At 36.1% G+C, this 20807-nt stretch overlaps 3 protein-coding genes across 4 annotated transcripts in view; 1 reads left to right on the top strand and 2 right to left on the bottom strand.

Moving 5' to 3' along the window:
* LOC125818164 (uncharacterized) overlaps positions 1 to 20807 on the bottom strand; it is a 231733-nt gene that overhangs the window by 8978 nt on the left and 201948 nt on the right. The window contains exon 1 of one of the 2 annotated variants that reach the window (XM_049497702.1): positions 16805 to 16814. The exons of the other annotated variant lie outside the window; for it this stretch is intronic. The gene's annotated coding sequence lies outside the window, so the exon portion shown is untranslated. Of the gene's footprint in view, positions 1 to 16804; positions 16815 to 20807 lie in introns of those variants that run through there. 2 annotated transcript variants of the gene reach the window in all.
* Positions 931 to 10578, top strand: LOC125818111 (pleiotropic drug resistance protein 2). Its single transcript, XM_049497636.1, has 20 exons — positions 931 to 1330; positions 1700 to 1820; positions 2337 to 2425; positions 2802 to 2886; positions 3281 to 3571; positions 3667 to 3757; positions 4201 to 5101; positions 5190 to 5350; positions 5670 to 5773; positions 5854 to 6010; positions 6097 to 6177; positions 6741 to 6889; positions 7074 to 7406; positions 7726 to 8016; positions 8106 to 8189; positions 8552 to 8685; positions 8938 to 9165; positions 9257 to 9428; positions 9826 to 10080; positions 10188 to 10578. The coding sequence occupies exons 1-20, from the start codon at positions 936 to 938 to the stop codon at positions 10458 to 10460; spliced, it is 4395 nt and encodes a 1464-aa protein (XP_049353593.1). The 5' UTR covers positions 931 to 935; the 3' UTR covers positions 10461 to 10578.
* On the bottom strand, positions 10923 to 16700 carry LOC125818112 (uncharacterized). The gene is made up of 3 exons (XM_049497637.1): positions 13626 to 16700; positions 11941 to 12248; positions 10923 to 11407 (listed from the first exon to the last, which is right to left on the bottom strand). Exons 1-3 carry the CDS (start codon positions 16235 to 16237, stop codon positions 11061 to 11063), a joined length of 3267 nt encoding a protein of 1088 aa, XP_049353594.1. The 5' UTR covers positions 16238 to 16700; the 3' UTR covers positions 10923 to 11060.

Genomic DNA, 20807 nt, shown 5'->3' on the forward strand with positions numbered 1-20807 from the left:
TTTCATTTTGCTATAAGTTAACTCAAGGACTTACATGTTTTAAGCTAATAGTTTTCGCTCAAATCTTACGGTAAATTAAAAATATACATTTGTCCGTCAACATCAGACCTACAATATTAATTACGAATTCAAACGACTTTGTGAAAACTCATTCAATAAATGTCTAATTGAGAACTCAGTAACTGGAATGATTTATTCTATTCGATAGCAAATTCAAAACTCATAAGCTCTAAATCTTTGACTCGTTTTTGTAAGTTTTACATAACATAAATATCTCAAATGGCAAAATAACAGTTTTAAAGAGGGGAAAAAACACTCAGTTCTCCTAATTTGACCAGAATTTTTCAGAAAAATGGTTCACTTTTTTGGTTAATCTTCAACCTCATCATTTCTCACCACCCCACTATCCTATATGGGGTTGGGAGAAGTAATAAATAAGATATTGCCTAGTCCACCATGAAGAAAAAAAAAGTTTTATAAATATAAGAAATTTTTATGTTTTATAGTATCTCAAGAAACTTAAAAAGTTGCATTCTTGAATTGAAACATTTCTTGATAATCTTGTATGTAACATCTAAAATATTGCTTTCATTTTTTATATGATCCTCCAAAAAATCTTTGATCAAAATTCATTTGATCATTGGTTTATGAACAACTCTCCAAACTCTTGATCATTCCGAACCCTTTTTGTCGAAAAATTACATTATATATATAAGATTTGAAATTATTTTTTATGTTTATATAGTAGACGTTGAATCTCCTTGGCTTCTTCGTGAGTTCACTTTCTTATATTTTGAATCCTGTTAGTGAAAATACTGACTTCGCTCTCGTTGAAATCTTGATCATTCTTAGGAAACTCTTCAAAAGATTTGATCTTTTCCTTGTTCTTGATGTGTTACTATTAGTGGTATAACAATTTTGAGGAAGTGTTGAAAATGATGGAGGGGGCATTTGTGGGGAATGAGTTAGCAAGATTGAGGAGTAGTAATAGTAGGGGGACAAGTTGGAGGTCATCTCAAAGTATTATGGAGGTTCTTGGAGGGCAAAGGGATGATTTTTTCATGAAGAATTATAGTACGCGATGGCGGGAGATGGCAGAGGAGGAGGAGAAGGAGCTGAAATGGGCTGCTATAGATCGGTTGCCAACGTACGATAGAATGAGAAAAGGGATGATGAAGGAGGTGATAGGCAATGGGAGGGTAGTGCATCATGAAGTTGACATGACTAATCTTGGTAATCAAGATAGGAAGGTACTCATGGAGAGTATACTTAAGGTTGTGGAAGATGATAATGAGAAATTTCTTAGAACACTCAGAAATAGGACTGACAGGTTATTTCTCGTTCTCGTTACTAATTTCACTTACATTATAACAATCGTTTATACTATCAGTATACAAAAGTTAAACTCGATGCACAATATTAGTACTCTTCAATCTTTTTTTGATCATTTCAGAGTTTAGATATGATGAAGATGCTGCATGTTCTCTTTCTGGTTACTAATTTCACTTATTATGAATAGTTACATGTAATTATCTTTTAGATGGTGTGACATCATAACAACCTTTTATACTATCAGCGTACAGAAGTTAAACTCGATGCACATATAAGTACTCTTCCGTTTTTTTTCATTTTAGAGTTTAGGTATGATGAATATGCTGCATGTTATACTATACTGATGTAAAATTTTACGCTGAAATAGGGTAGGGATAGAGATACCAAAGATTGAAGTGAGATTTGAGAACTTAAGTGTAGAAGGAGATGCATATGTTGGGACAAGAGCATTACCTACACTGCTGAATTCCACCTTGAATACCATAGAGGTAACTGTTTTTAATTTTCCTCCTTTTCACAAAATTGTATTCGTCGTACTAAAAGCTATGTTACTCGTACTTCAGAAATGTTGTCTCATCCGTGTCGGATCCTCCAAAAACATACTAGTTTTGGAGGATCCAACATGCATCTGACGGCATTTTTGAAGAGTTAGAGTGGCACAGACTACAATTAAGAACAACCCCAAAACAAGGATGAATTGTATGGGGTTGTCCTTCGATGACACGTGTCTGTTAGTTTTGGAAAAATTAGAAAGAATCATAGTAGAGTTGTAATTGACCTTCTATAAGCTATATTGCTCGGATTCTCCAAACATGTCGCCATATCCGTGTTGAATCCTCCAAAAATGCACTACTTGTGGAGGATCCAACACACATGCGTCAACATTTTTGAAGAGTCCGAGCAACATAGGTATATCATTCTTTCTAAATGCTCCGGAATAATTAGGAGATTCTCTAGAAGATATATCATTCCTTGTTCTTAAGTTGAACTTATGACATGAACAGGCTGTTCTTGGATTGATTAATCTTTCTCCGTCCAAGAAAAGGGTAGTAAAAATTCTTGAAGATGTGAGTGGAATTATAAGACCATCAAGGTATGCTGTCTTCTTACATCCTAAAATCTTGCCTTTGTTTCTTGATTTACATTACAAAGTTAGTACACAATAAAAATATTTGAGTTCATTCCTAATTTAGTTGTTGATTAATATGTTTTTCCCATAAGTGGGACGAAGCATGTCGCTGCCAGAAGCAGAACCGCACATTTCTTCTAGAGAATCTCCGAATTGTTTCAGAGCAAACAAAAAGAGATTCTTTAACCAGAAGGAATTTGGTTTAGATGTAGGATACCTATTCAGAAGTTTTAGCAACTCAATCGTAGATGATTGAATCATCAAAGATTTGATCTTTTTAAGTCATATTTTGCTTTTTCCTTTAGCTTGTTGCTTATCACTTATGCTGAGTTGATTTCAGGATGACATTACTCCTAGGGCCTCCTGGTTCAGGAAAAACTACATTGTTGAAAGCGCTTGCAGGAAAGAGTGAAGACGATCTGAGGGTATGTTCATGCCGCTACTTCTCTTTCGTAGAAATTGTTTACTTGTATGCCAATGTAGTTTCAACTTACGAGGACATGACCATAGATAGGACTTAGGAGGATTCGGAGGACACAAACTAGGATAGAAGGTTAGTAGGTAGTAGAGCATTATCTTGCTTATCCTTCCATGCTAGTAGCCATAGTATTTCTCCTGTGTTTTTTTTTGTCCTTTGATTTCTACTACTATCTACTGTCTCTTGTACTTCGATTATCACACTATTTTGTTGTAGTTACTGTTCCTTCCATATTATTAGGGATAAGGTCTATGTACGCTCTACTCTACCCTCCCCATACCCCACTTGTGGGATTACACTGGTTATGTTGTTGTAGCTGAATAGTGAGTTATATTTTGCAGGTGACAGGAAAAATTACGTATTGTGGGCATGAATTTCATGAATTTGTTCCTCAAAGAACAAGTGCTTATATTAGCCAACATGATCTTCATCATGGAGAGATGACAGTTCGTGAAACGTTGGATTTTGCTGGAAGATGTTTGGGTGTTGGAACCAGGTATGACTTATTGGTGGAGTTGTCGAGACGAGAGAAAGAAGCAGGTATAATGCCAGATCCTCAGATTGATGCATTTATGAAAGCCACAGCAATGGAGGGCCTAGAGACAAGTTTAATTACAGATTATGTACTCAAGGTCTGTAACTTCTGTTTTTTTTTCTTTTTAGGTGTCAACTTTCTTGCTTGTGCCAAAATCCCTTACATTAAAAGTAATGTCCCATTTCCAAACAGATTCTTGGATTAGATATTTGTGCTGATATCATGGTTGGAGATGATATGAGAAGAGGCATTTCAGGTGGACAAAAGAAGCGCGTCACTACTGGTATATATTACTTAGGGAATTATACATAAATAGAGACTCAAACTTGGCATCAACTGACAAATAAACACTCTACTTTGAGTATGCACATCTAAACACCTCAACTCATCTCCCAGTATCAGTTGAACACTCCAACTTACAAAAATGATCATCTAGCCACCTTCAAAATTTATGTGTCACGTCAGCATCGGGTGTCCATGAGACACATTAGAGACTAGTTGGAGTGTTTAATTGCCAGTTGAGACCAAGTTGAGGTGCTTAGATGTGCACTATCAAAGTTGGAGGTCTTACTTGCTAGCTAAAACCCAAGTTTGAGTTTCTGTTTATGTATTATGTCATTTCTTAGTCTATCTTTCTTTGTTCTTTTGATCATTTTCTTATGTTTGAGCTCATCATTTTTTCATTATATTTTCCTTAATGGTTTGTCTTTTTTTGATGAAATGAAGGGGAAATGTTGGTTGGGCCAGCGAAAGCGTTTTTCATGGATGAAATATCAAAGGGGCTGGACAGTTCCACCACTTATCAGATTGTCAAGTTTATGAGGCAGATGGTTCACGTTAACGATATAACTATGGTTATCTCCCTCTTACAGCCTGATCCGGAGACATTTGATCTATTCGATGATGTTATTCTCCTGTCAGAAGGTCAAATTGTTTACCAAGGTCCGAAAGAAAACGTTCTTGAATTCTTCGAATACATGGGATTTAGATGTCCAGAAAGGAAAGGAATTGCAGATTTTCTAGTGGAAGTTACTTCCAAGAAAGACCAAGAACAGTATTGGTTCAGAAATAGCAGGCCATATGTATATATATCTGTTCCTGAGTTTGCTGAGTCCTTCAATTCTTTTCAGATTGGTGAACAAATTATTATAGAACTTACAATTCCATATGATAAGTTCAGCGTCCATCGTGCAGCATTGGTGAAAAATAAATATGGTATTTCCAACTTGGAACTCTTCAAGGCATGTTTTTCAAGGGAATGGCTGCTGATGAAACGAAGTTCGTTCTTGTACATATTTAAAACTACTCAAATCACTATCATGGCAACTATTGCCTTGACAGTGTTTTTAAGAACACAAATGAAAGCTGGCAATGTAAAAGATTCCGCTAAGTTCTGGGGCGCGTTGTTTTTCAGTCTGATCAATGTGATGTTCAATGGGATGCAAGAGCTCGCGATGACAGTTTTTAGGCTTCCTGTGTTTTTCAAGCAGAGAGATAGCTTATTTTATCCAGCATGGGCTTTTGCCTTGCCAATTTGGGTGCTAAAAATTCCTATTTCATTAGTGGAATCATCAATATGGATCATCCTTACATACTACACCATTGGCTTTGCTCCTGCAGCCAGCAGGTGAGTTGCACATTTACTCGAAATGTGGAGCTTCATTCATTTTAGTGCTACTATAGTGTGTAGTTTACTGATCTTTGTTTCCTTTCAGGTTTTTCAAGCAGTTATTGGCGTTTGTCGGGGTCCATCAGATGGCTCTCTCTTTGTTCCGTTTTATTGCAGCAGTGGGAAGAACACAAGTAGTTGCAAACACACTTGGAACCTTCACTTTGCTTCTTGTGTTTATACTTGGAGGCTTCATCGTCTCGAAAGGTCACAATTCCATTGCTTTAGCTCTATGCCTCAAATCATTTTTACTCCCTCCGTCTAACTTTCCTTTTTAGTCCATTTATAAAAGAATGCCTCTTTTCTTTTTTGGCAACTCCTTAATTTCACATGTTTAAGACCACACGATTAAAAGACATTTTGGTACATTCTACATATCTTTAGTTAAAGACCACAAGATTTAAAAGTCTTGTTTACTTTCTTAAACTCCGTATCAAGTCAAAACCAGACAAATAAATTGAACGGAGGGAGTAGTATTTTCCGTCTAGACCTTAGAAGTACTGAAATACTAGAATGTTTTATACAGATGACATCCAAGATTGGATGATTTGGGGCTACTATCTGTCCCCTATGATGTATGGACAGAATGCAATTGCCATAAACGAGTTTCTAGATGATCGATGGAGTGCTGTAAGATCTGATTTTCCGTTCACCTTCAGTTGAACATATCAAGGATAACGGATTCTAACTTTTTCGTTCTTTTGTCACAGCCAACTAATGGTTCTCAACCAACAGTAGGAAAGACTCTTCTACATGACAGAGGCTTATTTACCACAGAAACTTGGTATTGGATATGCATTGCAGCACTTTTTGGATTCTCACTTCTCTTCAATGTCCTCTTCATTGCAGCTTTGACGTTTTTAAATCGTATGTTCCCTTTTTATGACTTAAACTTTCCCAACTCAATTGTAAAGAGATCGCGGTATATTAACTCAAAGCATGATCAATCTCAGCTCTCGGAGATATTAAAGCTGTCAGTGTTGAGGACGACGACAAAAACAATAGTAGGCCACAAGAAAAAAGAACAGTTGGAGGTAAGTAACTTCTAGATTTCTGTTTTTGTACATTTTCAATCAGCAACTTCTTCAGTTATTTTGTTGTAATGGAAATGAAATGATTGAAGTAATCAAAGAGACACAAAAGGGCTGTAGTAAATAGATTTAATCAATAAAACTAAATGAATTACTCACTCCGTCTTACTTTCATTTTTAGTCTGTTTCAAAAAGAATGTCTCTTTCCTTTTTTGACAACTCTTTAATTCTAACTTTCCACGTGGCATGTTTAAAATCACAAGATTAAAAGACATTTTTGGTACATTCTTCGTATCTTTAATTTAAGACCACAAGATTCAAAAGTGTTTTTTATTTTCTTAAACTTGGTGTCAAGTCATAACCAGACAAACAAACTGAAACGGAGGGAGTATTTTATATCATCTAAAGTTTGGACTTCTATACAAGCCATCAGAAGTCTTTGAATTTCTCTTTGTTGCATTCCTGCCTGTCATCCTTTTAAGTGTCGATTCTTAAAGGTTAATCTGTAGAGCTAGAATAATAAACACACAGATTGAGACTAATTCGTCGTGTAATAACTACCACAGGTATTCAGATGGCTACAACATGTTCCCAAGTAAACACCAGCTGTGTTGTTCCTTTACCGATTAAGGAATCAAGAAAACGGATGGTCTTACCGTTTCAGCCACTTTCACTAGCATTCAACCATGTGAATTATTATGTGGTTATGCCTGCTGTAAGTTATTTTTCCAATCTTACTGATGATTCTCACTGTTTCTTCGTTATGAGGTTCATCATGAATAGTTGAGCTTAAATGGAATAGTGAGGATTCATATAGCCGACCCAATTTGTTTGGGACTGAGGCGTAGTTATTGTATTCTCACTATAGCTCTCTAAACATGGAAGTTTTGTTTTATCAGGAAATGAAGACTCAAGGAATTGAAGAAGATAGATTGCAACTTCTACGAGATGTTAGTGGTGTTTTTAGGCCGGGAATTCTTACAGCCTTAGTCGGTGTCAGTGGTGCTGGAAAGACCACTTTGATGGATGTCTTAGCAGGTAGAAAGACAGGTGGATACATAGAAGGATGCATAAAGATTTCTGGTTACCCAAAGAATCAGACAACATTTGCTCGAGTCAGCGGTTACTGTGAACAAAATGACATTCATTCACCATATGTTACAATCTATGAATCTCTCCTCTACTCAGCCTGGCTACGTCTTCCCTCTGATGTAAAGACAGAAACACGAAAGGTAAGATAGTAGCAGTCCCCTCATTTCAATTTGTTTGTCTTACTTTCCATTATAGTCCATTTTAAAAAGAATGCCTCTTTCCTTTTAGGGCAACTCTTTAATTCTAACTTTCCACATGACATACTTAAGACCACAAGATTAAAAGGGAATTTTGGTACATTCTACATATATTTAGTTTAAGACCACAAGATTCAAAAGTCTTATTTACTTTCTTAAACTACGTGTCAAGTCAAAACCAGACAAACAAATTGAAACGGATCCACTTTTAATACGAACTGTGTGTTACAGTTTCACTAACCTTGTTTCTTTCCAACTGCAGATGTTTGTGGAAGAAGTAATGGAATTGGTAGAGCTCAAACCATTGAGGAATGCTCTTGTTGGGCTCCCGGGGATAAACGGTCTTTCTACTGAACAGAGAAAGAGGCTGACCACTGCTGTCGAATTAGTTGCAAATCCATCCATCATCTTTATGGATGAGCCCACATCAGGACTTGATGCTAGAGCTGCAGCTATTGTTATGCGTACTGTCAGAAAGACGGTGGATACAGGAAGAACAGTCGTCTGCACGATCCACCAGCCTAGCATAGATATTTTTGAAGCTTTCGATGAGGTATCTATCGACTCTATCCATTATGCATGTATAGGTATAATTCCATTTTGTAAAATAAGTCATGATAAAACCAAACTTCTTGTTTTAAGCTACTTTTGATGAAAAGAGGAGGACAAGTAATATATGCTGGACCTCTTGGAGCTCGTTCCACAACGATGGTTGAATATTTTGAGGTTAGTATTCTCTCTATCCTCTGCCCTTTTTGAAGGTGAAATTTGGAAATAGAACACTTCCTTCTGTCATGTATCCTCGATTAATGCAACCTCAGATGCTATGTTTCATTCTCGATTCTAGTATAAAAAGATTATGTCTAAATGTTCTGCATTATGGTCTAATTCTACTCTACTAGCGCTAATAGACAGCATAAGGGTGGAAGCATTACACCTAGGAATCAACAACACGAAAACTTTGTTCTAAGTCAGTCCTTTCCTTAGCGGGCTTGGGAATAAAAGAATGATGATGCTGTATATTAGAACTCTATTCTCTCATAATTCAAAAGGTTTTTAATTTTCACTTCATGTTTTTCGTTCTGCAGGCCATACGAGGGGTTACTAAAATCAGAGAGTGCGATAATCCAGCTACATGGATGCTTGATGTCAGCTCATCTTCTATGGAAACAAAACTTGATGTCGATTTTGCTGAAGTCTATGCCAAGTCTGATCTTTATCAGTAAGTTCTTGTGGATACTGCTAAGCTAATCTGTTGTTCTGGTTTTGACAGACAGAATTTAAGAAAGTAAAGAAGATTTTTGAATCTTGTTGTCTTAAACTAAAGATACGTAGAGCATACCAATATGCCACATGCCACGTGAAAAGTTAGAAGTAAAGAGTTGTCAAAAAGGAAAAAAACACATTCTTTTTTAAACATACTAAAAAGGAAAGATGGAGGGAGTATTAACTAGAGTCTCAATTTGCATTGCAGGAGAAATCAATTACTAATCAAGGAACTCAGCACACCAGCACCGCGCTCGGAGGATCTCTACTTCCCCACTCAGTATTCTCAATCCTTCATAACTCAGTGCAAGGCTTGTTTCTGGAAACAACACTGGTCATACTGGAGGAATTCACAATATAATGCAATCAGATTCTTCATGACAGTAATCATTGGGATTATGTTTGGTGTCATCTTTTGGGATAAAGGGAACAAAATGTAATCCTGAACTTCTTTGTTACAAGCTCGATTATGTTGGCGAATTTCAAACTGAGAAATGTTTTTGACTTGTTTTGATCCTGTGAAACAGATACAGACAACAAGACTTGCTTAATCTACTTGGAGCTACTTATGCAGCTGTCATGTTTCTTGGAGCCACAAATGCTTCTGCAGTACAATCTGTTGTGGCTGTTGAAAGAACAGTTTTCTATCGTGAAAGGGCTGCTGGAATGTATTCAGAGTTGCCTTATGCATTTGCTCAGGTATCACATAAGCTTCCCTGAATGCATGCTTGATCTTCACTGATCTCTTAGTCTAATGGCGGAACCAGGAATTTTCCTCATAAGCACTTTTGGAACCTCTAATATCGATTGATTAGCCAAACAAAAACTGTTACTCTCCAAAATTACCGTTTTGAAAAAGCACTTTTCTAAATAAGCATATTTGGAAAGTTTAGACAATTAGTCATATTTAATATTCACAAGAAATCTATCGAAAACAGCCTCTCTTCCCGAAAAGGTAGAGGTAAGGTCTCATACACCCTACCATCCTTAGACCCGGTACATTGTTGTTGAGTGTTCACAACAAAAGATTGACATTTTTCAAGTTTCTCAAGTATAGCAGTTGGTTATGAGATATTTTGGTTTATGTGATTTGCAGGTGGCTATAGAGACTATATATGTTGCAGTACAGACATTTATTTATTCTCTTCTGTTGTTTTCAATGATTGGATATGAATGGACACCAGCAAAGTTCTTCTATTTCTACTACTTCATATTCATGTGCTTCACCTACTTCTCCATGTATGGCATGATGGTTGTTGCTTTAACTCCTGGTTATCAAATTGCTGCCATTGTTATGTCCTTCTTCCTCAGCTTCTGGAACTTATTCTCCGGTTTCCTTGTTCCTCGTCCGGTAGGTCAAACCTTAGACCAAACTACTAGCAACCATTTCTTGAACATTTTCTTGATATAGCTAAAAACTTACAAGGTGTTTGTTTTTTTTGGTTACAACTTCTACAGCTAATTCCAGTGTGGTGGAGATGGTACTATTGGGGTTCTCCAGTTGCTTGGACAATATATGGGATTTTCGCGTCCCAGGTGGGAGACAAAACCGATGAACTTGAAATCCCCGGTGAAACTGTGAAAATGCAGGTGAATCAGTTCCTGAAAGAATATTTGGGATATGATCATGACTTTCTTGTAGCTGTGGTGTTTGCTCATGTGGGTTGGGTTCTTCTATTTTTCTTTGTTTTTGCTTATGGAATCAAGTTCTTGAACCACCAAAAAAGGTAGAAGGGGAGAAATTTCTCTGAATACACTAAAGTTCCCCTTAGATACTAAGGTATATGTTTATTCCATGAACCAAAGGGTTCATCGGAAACAACCTCCCAAGGTAGAGATAGGGTCTGCATATACACTACCCTTCTCAAACCCCCACTTGTGAAATTACACTGGGTTGTCGATGTTGTTGTACTAGGCTATATGTTTTACACCTTCAAACAAAAAATTGTGTAGTGCTATAGCTTGATACAAAGAAGAGCTTTTGCTTCTTAATTCTCATTTCTAGCCAACTCTGCCCAGCAGATGAAATGAAATCACTAAGCACCATCTTTGTGCCATCAATACAATTACTTACAACTGCTCTAGCAAGACGATTATCACATAAGCATTAATTAATCGTCAACGGCATCAAGCAATAAGCAAGAATGGGCAAAAATATTTATAATATAACCATTTCCAAGCCTGTGTTTTAAAGACATTTGGGAGTATCAACTTTCATCAAGTTAGATAGCAAAATATAATTAGCTACAAGCAAAAGCAAAAGCCAAAGTGTCTAGCTATCATTCAGAACATATATTTTTGCCCTGCCAAACTAAAACTTGGTCTTCCTTCTTAAGGCGCAACTGCAATATCCTTGATCTGCTTTTTGCTCCTCACAGAACTTCGTTTCTTTGTTTCAAAATCAACTTTGTCCAGGTCTTCTGCAATTCCAAGGTAACCATAAAGGATTTTACCTACCTTATCTGTCAATGGTTCTTTAGTTTCATCGTCATTGTTTCCAGAGTGACCAGAACTGATACGCTGGAACTCCGCCCTTCCATGCTTCCTATGGGCATATATGTCGCAGAGTCTTACTGCTTCTTCCAAACCTGAGAGAGTAGCGCTAAACTTCACCATAAGAATACTCTGATTTGCAGGCTTACCACGAGAAACCTTGGCCTTCTCCCCGAAGCCCATCTCTGTAAACAAAGAGAGGATTAGAACAAAAGATTCAGAAAATAAAATAACTAGGACTAAGATCTGTTCAGCTAAACTAGCAGATACAAGGATAACAGCAATGGAACATCTGAAAATCACATCGAGCAGCAAATCACAAAACAATGAGGAAAAATATCCTTCTGAATTGAGATTTATCTTTTCTTAGTCCCTAGAGGAAGTACAGTAAAATAAATGCCTTCATCAAAAATAAAATAGCCGGAGTGCTTGAACGAATTTGAGGGTAAAAGTCCAAAAGTAAAGGAATTTGAACCAGTAAAGGTATACCCTTTTCTAATTGTTTGGCCTTTCCAAAGGGAGGGGCAGAGGGGGTGGCTCCGTATCCCATTTTATGTACACACTACGCACTTTCCTTTTTAGTTTGTACCAAAATGAATGACACCTATGTATATTTAGAAACAATTTAACTTTAAACTTCCCATTTTACTTCTAATAACATGATTTTATAACCAAACAAATGTATCCGGAGTGTTTTAGACCACCAAAAGTAACTGACCTCTCAGCTTAGACTCGAGCTCTTCAGCTGATACAACCACACGCTGATCCGGATTGCTGCTATTTATGGAACTGTTATGGATGATAACAACTGGAGGCCAGATGATTAGATCTTCCTTCAAAGCCACAGTTTCAGCATTGGATAGCTTTTCACGAACCCAACTATCTTCATGAGAATCTGCACTCTTCCATCCCATCAAAGCACATAAAGCTTTGTGAAAGCCTAAGTGCTGTGATCTGAGACCAGCCTTAGAGGATGTTAATGCATGACGCACGAGGCTTTCTGAGTCTGCGAACTCTTCTGAATCTCTGAAACAGCATAGAAGACGACATAAAGAAAAAAGTCCAGTAAAGTTCTTGATGAAGAAAAGGTCCAATAAAGTTTTGAGAAACAAAACAAGGTCAATACGAAGAGAAGAAAATAAGCTATACAGTTCTCTGAGTTCAGAGTAAATATAACTGGAATATAGCAGGGAAAAGGTAAGCGATAACATTCTAGATACTTAAACAGACAAATAGACCGTTACTCAACTTACCAACCAAAAATAACTCTAAAATGAATTTATTTTTCATAAAAGACAACAGATCTGCAGGCGTTAACTTAAGTTCTTCATTCAGGTGGCCCCTACAAGAGATATTATCTTTAAACAAGACTCATCAAGAAAAAATTCTCATCTCATCCGATAAAAATAAGCTACTGAGAGAAGCAAAATCCAAAGCCAACAAAGATTAACTGGATGTGCAAAGACTAGGCTAAAAACTATGTCCGCCCAACAAGGTCTAGAATTGGTCACTAACTATGCAAATAACTGAAGCCGTGTACACGTGTATGCAGATTCTCCTATTTGATCATGCATTAAGCTCAACATTGACTATGGTCAAGTGGAGACACTACTAATCATCAGACTGAAAATAAGAAATATGCTAACTGTTATAGCCACTATTTAAACCCAATTATCAAACAAACTGCTTCACCTATTGCCCCTTCCCCAAGCAATCACACCACATGAACATCTGGTGTGTCAAATCCAGTTTAGTGTCAGATCTGATTTTCCCACTTAGGGGAATAGCAGAAGAGGTTTTCTTTTGCAACTCATTCAACATCTTCCCTTTTCATTTCCTCAAAGTCATGTTGTTTGAACAACCAAGGTATTTGATCTTCTTTGTAAGCATCATTTTAAGATAAGGGCAAATGTACTAAAACAAAGAATACATTTGCTCTTCATAATAAGCACCTTATGGGCGATGGTGCTAACTAGCCAGATGGAGAGGGAATGCCCTAAGCTTCCGGTTATAATATTTCCAGGACAATAAGACTTCCAACCTACATAATTGAACTTTTTCTCCAACTCCAGAGTTTCCATGCATCAATCAAGTAATCCTTGAACCCACACTACTTAGAGCCAACTATACAAAAATCCTTATATAACAGCTGTATTCAGGCCCATTTCATCCCATCCACGCAGGAATTTTTTTTACTCCGACGACTTCATGGAATGAAAAGCCTCATGGGAGCCCAGCTAGTCTCATTATTTACCTTAGTCAAATGAGTCCTCATAAAACCAGTAATATGAATTACTTCCACTTACTTGATCGCAGCAACATAGTTATGAATAAGTTCAATTAAAAGAGAAGGGAGTTTACTCCATCTATGAAAACATTTCATGATGTAAAAGACAGACCTACCTGCCACACACAAGGCACTTTAAACTACCAGCTTGCTCACTGTATTTTCTTCTTTTAGCTGGAGTCTCATTCAAGTGCCTCACGAACCTGAAGAAGGCATTTTGGACCAGCTGCTTAAAATCCTTAGAGTTCTCAGGAGGTTCAGTTTTTGCTGTAGTAGTAATACCTTCTTTGGGGTCATCACCTTGTTCAGCAACACTTTCATCTAAAGTATCTTGATTTCTAGAGAGCTCATGAGAATTGAACTTTTTCACCCATGGTGGAGGAGCATGATTCTTCACTAAACGGGGTCCCAAACGCTTCTTCAGTGAAGATTTATATTTTGTTCCTAGTGGGCGTTCAACATCAACATTCTGGTAACGTGGCCCCAGCCGCTTCTTTATATCACTTCCACCAGATTTACTAAATTTGCTTGTACGTCTCAACATTGACACTGAAAGGTTTCTGGTGGAACTATTAGTGGCAGCGGCTTTGTGTGGCCTACCATTCTTCACATATTTGGAGCGCAGGACATTTGGCTTTCTAGACATAACTACAGAATCCATATCCCTACTGATCCGCATTTCATCAGCATCTTCACGGTCATGGGTTATGTGTGCACTCCTTATATCACTTGAAATCATAATTCCGGCACTACGATTGCTCATTGTGCCATGTTTTTCTCTAAGAGAAAGATTAGATGATCCAGGCAAGTCCCTTGAAATAAATCTTTCACGAGAACCTGCCTCTATCTTCTCTAAATGGGGGTCATGTTCTCTATACAAGGCATCAGATCTTTCTAGAAGATCATCATCCATCTGATACTTATGAAGCTCTCTTTTACGGGAGCTTTCATAGCCTCGATGTGTTTCATTTTCATACTGTAGACGATTAGCCCCATAATCCAATATGTCCACATCTGGCTTTCTTTGGTCTAGTGCTCTGCGGGACTCAAAATAATCCGGCGTTGACAGTCTTTGTGAAGAAAAAAGAGATTCCCGTGGCTTATCTTCCATCAAAATCTCCCGATGAGAAAATTCATCATATTTGCCCAATCCCATGTTATTCCTTGGAACATCTTGAAAATGTGCTTCTCCAGAACCCACCCTCTTCCCATAGAATTCACTAGACAGGGCATTAGGACTGCCAACTTCACCTCTTTGAATGTCAGAATAACTGTATGTTTCACGCCTTTCCTCAGCTCGACCAAAGTAAGACTCTGTGTAGTTCCTGAAACCACTAACTTGCTTTTCAGGGTTCAGGGAAGATATGGTCCTGGGATTTTTATCATATCCGGCATGGCCAATAGACTCAATAGCCTTTCCACTGTCAAGTCTACCTCCATGTGAACAAATTTGGCCCTCTATACTATATGAACTGGTGATATCATCCTTTTTAACTCCGGGCACCATGTTAGAGTGAGATGACGATATCATGTAATCAGTATTGAATTCTGAATATCGTCTGGTCTTCAAGGATTCCTCCATGTATGGGTCCATTGATGACGGCACTCTTCCTCCTCCTGCTTTATGAGAATGAAACCCTTCTTGTAAATGTATTTCCTCCTCTTTGAGAGGATCAGCATCCAAATAACGTGATGGCAATGAGTAGCCACCACTATTTCCAATGCCAGAGATTCTTGGTTGTACACCAACATCAGGAAGATGAGATTCATATGAAGAGTACAATGCCCTCTTATCAGCTTCTGAAGAAATGCTACCATCCACAAAACCCGGATAGGGCCTTCCACGATTATCTCTCTCGCTGCTTACTCTACTACCACTAACTCCATAGTCTCTGGACCCATTAACAGTATCAAACTTTCTAGGCTTATCTAACAAATGGCTCCATGGATACTTATTGGAAGTTGAGTCCTCATTCCCTGAGCCCTCCTTTTTCTCATGCAGCCTGTGTGAATGTTCACCAAGAATGTCAGTGTTTCCTCTATCACGATCAGAGATTCTCAAGCTCTGAGATGGCCCATAGTCTCTATCTCCACCAACATAATTCAAGGGTCGGGCATTCTGCAACTCTCCAAAGTCTCCACCACCATCAATTCCCATCCTTCTCGATCTCTCAAGCTCGTGAAAGTACTCACCCTGCTGTTCACCAATCATCTGGCCACTAGGTGAAAGGTGACGCTCCCTACTCCGTCCACGTTGCGAGCGCTGCTCCCAGTTCCTAGTCCTTGCTGGTGGCGAAATCTCCCTGTTCCTATTCCTTCCTGGTGAGTGCTGCTCCCAGTTCCTAGTCCTTGCTGGTGGCGAAATCTCCATGTTCCTATTCCTTCCTGGTGGTGAGTATTCCTGGTTCCGTCTCCTTACTGGTGGTGAGCGATCGCGGTTCCTGTTAGTTTCCACGGGTGAGTATTCACGCCCCTGATACCTCCTTGGTGGTGAGTTCTTCCGCTCTTGAATCCTCATTGGGGGTGAGCCCCTAATCCTCCGTGGAGACACATAATCCCTGTCTCTTATCCTCCGTCTAGGCGAGTAAACCTCATCCCTAATTCTCCGTGGAGACGAGTAATCCCTGTTCCTATTCCTCTGTCGAGGCGAGTAACCACGATCCTTTCTCCTTTCCGGCAACCGTGGTGGACCTCTAGCATCTCCTCCAAATCTCCTCTCCCCCCTCATTATCAACAAAAGACTAAACTTCAGCAATTTCCAACCTAAATCAACCCGAACTTCTACAGCAAAAGAACAGCTTCCCACTTTCAATCACCAAAAATTTTCACAGCAGGACATCAAAAAAAAACTAACTTGCTAATCAACAGCAAAACGACAGATCCCCGAAACCCTAACCCTAAAATAAATTATATATTCGTCCGTAAACTTCTTTCTACCGCTAAAATATATTCGATTCAAGCAAAAGGGTATTCAAAAATACCTCTTTCAGATCAAACAATCCACAAAAACGCGATCAACAGATTATCAAATTCAAACCTTTTTAAGATGAGAATATGAAGGAAATTCCATTGTTTCTCTTCTGATCATGATGATGATAATGATGCGATTGGTGCAAAGTTACGAAGATGGAGAACTGTGGATGCGTCTGTAATGGCGTCAAATTGGAAGATTTGACAATGGCGGATCTATGCTGAAGGGAAAAACACTGATATTTGATGGATAGGTGTGTCCAGTGTTGGGCCGGGTTACTAAAAGGGCCATCTATGATGGGCTTAGTTGGATTTGGTTAGTACTTGAGTAAAAGGCCCAACCCAACCTACTTTGAGAGAATTGGACAAATAGCCATTTAACATCGAATAAAAAAAAGAGAAAATTTCAAAAATAGCAAACATAATAAGGCTATGTAGTTATAGTTTCAATAATTGTGCTCCATAGCTATAGTTTCATTTGCTATGTAGGTTGTGGTTGTATATTTATGCTCGTTTGGATATTTCGCTTGTGAATATACAAATAAGTTAAGTATATACAATTTCTGTATTTATACATTTTGGAATTTTTCAGAACTCCGTTTGTAAATTTCGCTTGCCAATATACAAATAGGGTAATTTATTATGATTTTTTCATAAATCATATACAAATAGATATGGTAAGCATATACAAAATTCTGGATTTATACAATCAGGAATCAAATTATACAAAATCTGGATTTATACAAATCAGACGAATTATACAATTGCGAATAAAAAGTATGGGCGAAACTATAGTTGTCAATTAGAATTTCCCTAACCAGTAGCTATAGCATTTAATATGGTTTAAATGTTTGTTATTCTGTAAATTTTCCCATAAAAAACTACTATAGCCGAGTATTATCATACTTCCAGTAGTATGATTTAGGTATCCTAGTTTTTTTCTCCAGTGTGTATTAGTATTTGTTGTTAATAGAAGTTGTTTTCAAGACACCCTTGATCAAATTTTCTTATGTAAATAAAACAGAAAAAGAGACGAACAATGTAGAAAACATAAAGTCTGTATATATTCTAAACTCTTAAATCACACTCGTTAAATTACATTGAACTTATTGTTATTGTTCTTTAATAATAATAAACAAAATCAACAGAGATACCACTCAAATATACAAAAAGTCCAATATAATATGCTGAAATTCAAAAAATTTACAAGTGAGACTTCATTATATTATGTTGGAGTTTGAAATTCCCGATATGTGAACCTGAAAGAAGATAGATAAGGCAAATAACGAATTCCCTTGAACAAAGAAAGGCCAAGGGAAAATTGTATATAATAGCAAATTATTAATTCAAATTAAATATTATAAATATACTTTGATTTAATTGTACCCTATAGCAAACTATTGCTATTTTCGTCACTCTCCCTAGTGAAATCTCGCTCGCCACTCTCGTTTGGTGGCAGTCTCGCTCACCCTCTCTCGCTTTTATACAAACACAAATGTATAAAATGTGTTTGTGTTTGTATAAAGCGAGAGGAAATTGTATATATACATATATTTTCATTCCCCTCTCTCCCCTCTCCCAGATCTCGCTCACCACTCTCCCAAATCTCGCTCGCCACCCTCGCCTCTCTCGCTTATACAAACAGAAACGAAATGTATAAATTGCGCTTTTGTTTGTATAAAGCGAGAGAAAATTTTATATACACATGCAAATACATATATCTTCGTCCTATGCACTTATAATTATACAATACAAATATTACCCTGCCCATTTCTCTTTTGCCTTTCTCTCTTTCTCGTTTTATACAAACACAGATTATACAAATATAATGTATAATTTATGTTTGTATAATATATAATTTATGTTTGTATAAAGCGAAAGAGAGAACGATTTTTGATATACAAATATTTTTGTCAACGATTTATACAAACGAAAGGCTAACAACAATTTATACAAATGGTCTGCCAGCGAAATTATACAAATCTGAAAAGGAGCCAACGAATTATACAATTGCTTCTTTTTTTTGTATACATGTATAGCGAAATAGACATAGCTTTCAATTGTATATGTATAGCGAATTATACATATATATATTTGCTATGAAGCGCAATTATGCAAACTTTGATATAGCATAGAAATATGAATTTTGTGTTTGCTATATGTGAAAGTTACTCAAAATTTTAAATTAAATTTCACTTGTAAAAGTTCTAAACCTCCCTACAGTGATGAAGTTTCACATCTAAGAGGTCTCAAACTCAAGGAAAGAGTCCTAAAGTTTGTGGTTCTACAACCAGAAGGTTTTCGTCATGAAATTGGTGATGAGTTCAAGAAAAGAGTCATGGAGTTCATGATTCTAGAAATTTGTCTTTGAGTTCGAAATTTCATTACATTATGTTGGAGTTTCACATTAAAAAGATTGACTTTATTGAAGTTTCACATGATGGGATTTTGAATTCAGACACACTGTACTAAAAGAATCATATTTTAGTTGGAAATATTTTTATTCAAAATATTTTCGTGTTAATATTGACTATCTATTCGTTACATTTAAAATAATCACTAAACTTAGAATATCAATCTAAATAATAATTAGCCCACCCAATTTTCACTCTATAGTGTGTGTCATCATTATCCATGACCAATAATTAGTCTTACATTATCACTAAGCAAAACTAAGAACTTACATTTTTAATAATAATTTGATTCACAAAGCATTCCTATTTTTAATTTGATTCACAAAGCATTTCTATTTATGTAGAGTTCGAGAAAGAGTTATAACTTAAGAAAATATAATATAAATACAGTGTACCCTATAAATCTATGATTCGAATACTAGCATGATTCTATAATAATTTATATTTTCGCCTTTTTTAGATTTTTTGCTAGGTAATATAGCACATTCTATAGTTTATGAATTTTAGGTTATATTAAGTAAACTTTTTAATACGAGAAAATAAGTTAAAATTATCAAATTCTGTCGAATCTGATGGTTCCGCCCTCTACCATGACTTTGTATCCTCATTTGTAATTTCAAAGACAAAAGTACATTTGTTGGAGTGTGTTGGGCACTAACATAATTTTGGTATGATTTTTGCACATGATAAACACTTGATTAAAAGAATGACCATATAATACATGAATTTATCATCTGGTGTTCAATATTTATATTAAGATTTAATTAAATTTAAATTTACATCGAAAATTTTTATATTGGAGGATAAAACACTACTTAACATAGGCGATTTTATATCCAGAAAAATTTGAATTCAAAACCTTTTATTAAAGATAAAAGAATACTTATAATCACTCCACCACAATTCTAATTGGTTCCAAGACATGCTTTAGCTACAATTTATTAAGTACTTAAAATGATTGAGAAGTTCATTCATTTATCCAAGTAGGACTACACATAATTACTAAAAATAACAATTATTAGACCATATAGTATTCTCATCATTCCTCTTTTATGCCTCGGGTTTAAAGAAAATATATTTGTAAATTCGTCCATCTTAAATTTATGTGATAATGTTTAACTATATATGAAGTTTGATAGAGATAAATTTAGAACTTGGGATTAAAAAAAGGTCATAAAAACTATAAATCATCTTATTGAAGAAAAATTGAGAAGAGAAGTATAAAATTAAATAGTTTATAATTAGAGTACATATTCTTTCTAAGAAAGACTTTTTTTTTTAAATGACACATAATTTAAAATAAAGAAAATATATAATTAACTTATGTGCTAAAATAAAAATCTGACTTGAATTATGATCATGTCGAGTCAAACGTTGTCAAATTAAAATAAAATGGATCGATAGATATGGCACTAACGGAAAAATAGAACAAAGCACTTTTTGAAAGGTTATATATATATAACTTATAAGGCATGATGATATTCCACACAAATTCGGATTAATCGAATTTTAAAGCGGTTTTTAATTTATTTATTTTTTGGTTTCTCATTTGGTGTTCATTATTCATCTTAAAGTTTGACTAATTCAAATTACATGATTTTTCATATACTTTTTGAGCTCGAATCTAAAATATCTGGTTAAGAATGAAGAGATCTTAATTATCCGACCACAAACTCATGTATTCAATACTTAGCTACTTACTAAAAGTATTTTTTGGATTTCAAAATTTTGAATTATAAATCAAAAGTGGGCCTACATTACTCCTAGCATAAATAATTACTTATTCAAGAATTTTCATTTTCAAATTTCAATATTATATGTTCTCAATGATTCATAATTAGAAACAATTTCATCGTAAAGAATAAAACTACTTTAAATTATTTTAGTCTTCATTTGGTCCCCCTACCTTAAAAG

Source organism: Solanum verrucosum, unplaced genomic scaffold (genome assembly GCF_900185275.1).
Source record: "Solanum verrucosum unplaced genomic scaffold, falcon-dt-bn FXZP01000253.1, whole genome shotgun sequence".
NCBI lineage: Eukaryota > Viridiplantae > Streptophyta > Magnoliopsida > Solanales > Solanaceae > Solanum > Solanum verrucosum.

Coding starts and splice junctions, on each gene's coding strand:
- LOC125818112 (XM_049497637.1), bottom strand. CDS start 16,237: ATGAGGGGGGAGAGGAGATTTGGAGGAGATGCTAGAGGTCCACCACGG. Junction 12,249..13,625: donor AAGTGCCTTGTGTGTGGCAG/GTAGGTCTGTCT, acceptor ATGCTGTTTCAG/AGATTCAGAAGAGTTCGCAG. Junction 11,408..11,940: donor GCTCGAGTCTAAGCTGAGAG/GTCAGTTACTTT, acceptor CTTTGTTTACAG/AGATGGGCTTCGGGGAGAAG.
- LOC125818111 (XM_049497636.1), top strand. CDS start 936: ATGATGGAGGGGGCATTTGTGGGGAATGAGTTAGCAAGATTGAGGAGT. Junction 2,426..2,801: donor GGAATTATAAGACCATCAAG/GTATGCTGTCTT, acceptor AGTTGATTTCAG/GATGACATTACTCCTAGGGC. Junction 5,102..5,189: donor TTTGCTCCTGCAGCCAGCAG/GTGAGTTGCACA, acceptor GTTTCCTTTCAG/GTTTTTCAAGCAGTTATTGG.